The sequence below is a fragment of the Sinocyclocheilus anshuiensis genome, unplaced genomic scaffold (assembly GCF_001515605.1).
Source record: "Sinocyclocheilus anshuiensis isolate Anshui unplaced genomic scaffold, SAMN03320099.WGS_v1.1 scaffold2100, whole genome shotgun sequence".
Classification (NCBI taxonomy): Eukaryota; Metazoa; Chordata; class Actinopteri; order Cypriniformes; family Cyprinidae; genus Sinocyclocheilus; species Sinocyclocheilus anshuiensis.
In genome coordinates, this window is record NW_015542563.1 from 329749 (window position 1) to 333259 (window position 3511).

General features: G+C 38.4%; 1 protein-coding gene across 1 annotated transcript in view; it reads right to left on the reverse strand.

Annotated features, from left to right (window-relative positions):
* Positions 1-3511, reverse strand: part of nup42 (nucleoporin 42) — a 9975-nt gene continuing 6464 nt past the window's right edge. Inside the window, exons 4-7 of the mRNA XM_016494077.1 lie at positions 2815-2891; positions 1622-1708; positions 1426-1543; positions 1-543 (exon numbers count right to left, since the gene is read on the reverse strand). Of these exons, the coding sequence (XP_016349563.1) occupies positions 110-543; positions 1426-1543; positions 1622-1708; positions 2815-2891 (716 nt within the window). The 3' untranslated portion in view covers positions 1-109. The remainder of the gene's footprint in view (positions 544-1425; positions 1544-1621; positions 1709-2814; positions 2892-3511) is intronic.

The following is a 3511-nucleotide window of genomic DNA, read 5'->3' on the forward strand; positions in this document are numbered from 1 at the left end:
TTTCATAGACTTACCCAGTAAAGTCTCTTAAAACACAGACACACACTCTCTTGGTCTATAAACACGTTTAATAATATTGCATTAAACAGACAAACCCCCAGAGTCCGCATTAGACCACGAGGAGGTCAGCAGGAGGCGGTTTGAGAGGGATCTGTCCCAGCGTGAAGCGTTTAGCTGTGAACTCCTTCAGTTCTTCTGCCGTCAGGTCACTGTGGGCCGAGAACAGACCAGTGTCTGCAGCTCTAGTGCTGCTCTGACCGAAGCCACCGCCGTCAGCCGGTCCCGAGGACCCTCCTGGAGGCGGCTTGAAGCTGAACGCAGACACAGAGCTGGACGCTGCTGCAGCGCTGGATTTGTTGTCTGCGGCTGGTCCTGCGAAAGAAAAGGAGGCCGCAGACGCAGCAGGAGCGCTGAAACCTGACGGGGGCTGAGCGAACGCACCACTGCCAAAACCAGAGGCATGCTGGGTATTTGTCGCTCCAAAGCCAGTTTTGGACGGGGCGAAGCTGAAACCGCTACTGCTCTGAGAGCCTGGACCAAACCCTGAGAAAACAACAGAACATTTCATTTCGAAAGATCACAGAAATGTTGAGATCCCATTTTTCAAGAGCTGGTTGGTTGCATTTAAATCAGGTTAAACATGACCGATTCAACATTCAACAAACTATACAATAAATACAAACATTTTGGCAACACTTTACAATAAGCTCCCATTAGTTAACGAGAAATACATTTGTTACAGTATTTATGTTTAATGTATATTTGTTTTATTTTTTATTCACATAAAATTTGTATTTAATTTTTCTAATGTTTCTTATTTATTCTTACTATATTTTTTATAGTATCCCTTCATTTATGTTTATTTATATATTAAAATATTCACACACAGTTATTTTAAATTGTAATGATATTTTACAGTTTTACAGTTTTTACTAATATTTTTTACCAAATAAATGCAGCCTCGGTGAGCAGAAGAGACTTTTTTAAAAAACATAAAAACATTTTTTTAAAGACCCTAAATGTTGGTAGTGTACAATTCATCTTAAATTAATCTAAGCTTCAGAAGTGTTTTTCAATGTTAGTTCAAATGGAACCTTACTGTAAAGTGTTTCCACAATTTTGTCTGTAAAACTCTATAAGAGTTTCTTTATATGTTCTTGTGATAAAAATGTTGTTATCATTAGTTTTTCTAGATCCATCTTATTAAAAATAAGTCCTTCAAAGCTTGTCCTGATCAAAATCGTTGCCTCATGGTATAAATTAGGCAGACCAAAAACATATGTTTTAGAGACAAGTGCTACAATATTGACATTTTTGTGGTTCTGTCTGTCAATGAGTCGCTCTAGTCGACTGGATATATTAAAAAAAAATCGGAAATATAATTTGTTCCATTTCCCAAGATTTCTGACTGAATCCAGAACAAACCTCCTGCTCCAAAGCCAGATGATGATGATGAAGATGAAGATGTGGTTCCAAACCCTGATGCAGAGGAGCCGAACTCATGTGTTGATGTTTGTGAACTGGGGTCATTGAGCTCTGAGATCTGAGGACATCAATCACACGACTTCAGCTATGTTTGTGCATGCGGTTCAGTGTCAGATGAAGCTTGTGAAGATCTTACCACACTGATCCGAGTGGAGCTGCTCATGGTCCGCAGCTCCTGAACTCTGCTCCTCCACTGGTCTGCCAGCTGCTGAACCGAGTTCATCTGAAACAACACAGATCGAGAGCTTTTACAAACATCAAACCAGAACTCTCAGCGAGTGCCAAGTTAACTGGCAACAGAAATGTGACCCTGGAGCACAAAACCAGTCATAAGGGTCAATTTTTTTAAAATTGAGATTTATGCATCATCTGAAAGATTAATAAATAAGCTTTCCATTGATGTATGGTTTGTTAGGATCGGACAATATTTGAAAATCTGGAATCTGAGGGTGCAAAAAAAATCAAAATATTGAGAAAATCATCTTTAAAGTTGTTCAAATGAAGTTCTTAGCAATGCATATTACTAATCAAAAATTAAGTTTTGATATATTTACAGTAGGAAATGTACAAAATATCTTCATGTAACATGATCTTTACTTAATATCCTAATGATTTTTGGCATAAAAGAAAAATCTATAATTTTGACCCATACAATGTATTTTTGGCTATTGCTACAAATATACCCCAGCGACTTAAGACTGCTTTTATGCTCCAGGGTCACTAATCAGTTTTAAGATAAATTGTAGCAATGATGCGGTTGGAGTCTTAATACTTAATACTTTTATTCATCAAGGACGCATTAAATTAATCAAAAGTGACAGTAAAGACATTTATAACGCTGCAAAAGATTTCTACTTCAAATAAATGCTGTTCTTTAGAAGCTTTTATTAATCTGTGAATCTTGAAAAATAAAATGCATCACAGTTTCCACAAAAATATCATGCAGCACGACTGTTTTCAACATTGATAATAATCAGAAATGTTTCTTGAGCAGCAAATCAGCATATTAGAATGATTTCTGAAGATCATGTGACACTGAAGACTGGAGGAATGATGCTGAAAATACAGCTGCGCATCACAGAAATAAATTACAGTTTACTATATATTTACACAGAAAACAGATATTTTAAATTGCAACAATATTTCAAAATTTTACAGCATTTTTGATCAAATAAATTTAGAAGGACTTCTTTCTAAAACAAAAGGTGAGGTAAGCTGACATTAACGATTAAATATGTGCACATAAAAGCTCCCTCAAATGCACAGATGCTGCTGCAATGTTGTGTATTAATCTTCTCTTTCATTGTAGAAGTGAAGTCGTGGTCTTACGTAAGCCTGTAAATCACCAGACGCTCGGCCGGTGTAATACTCCAGCCTCAGCTCCTCAGGAGACACCTCGACGAACCCTGCAAAACACACAGATAACATACACAACACGAAGACAAAACTCCTCCGTTTACTCCCAGAATAATTCAACGCAACAGCTTAGACGCAGCAGTTCACCAGAGAACATTTTCACTGTGCGAAACCCACCAGCTATTTGCTTTAGAGGCAAAAGACAAAGTCTGAGTGCTAAACTCACCTGAAAGCTTGCCGGGGAGGACAGAATAACAGGAAAACGGCCACTGCCCCGAAGTCTGCCAGATCTCCATGTCTTTCTGGATTGTATCCCTGAAATAAAAGCAAGCATGCAACAGTGAGACAGCAAAACACAAAGCACAGTGCATCAGAAGATTTCATTTGCAAAAACCGATAATGCCACTTTTTTTTTTTTTTTAAAAAGAGCTGATTGCTGTGCATTATTCTCCACATATAGCGCGAGCTGAACCCTAAACACGTCGTTTTGTCAAAAAAGCCGGTTTTGTTCACTTCCAAGGCATCGCGAGTTCACGTTTTCCTGCAGAAGCCGATAAGCGCTCTTGTTGTTTTTGAACAAAAGCCGATAAGTCCATTTCAGCGAATCAGCGCACTGTATTCAGGTCAGGTGACAAGGCTACTTTCACTTTGAAAAGACGTGCTAGCTGAG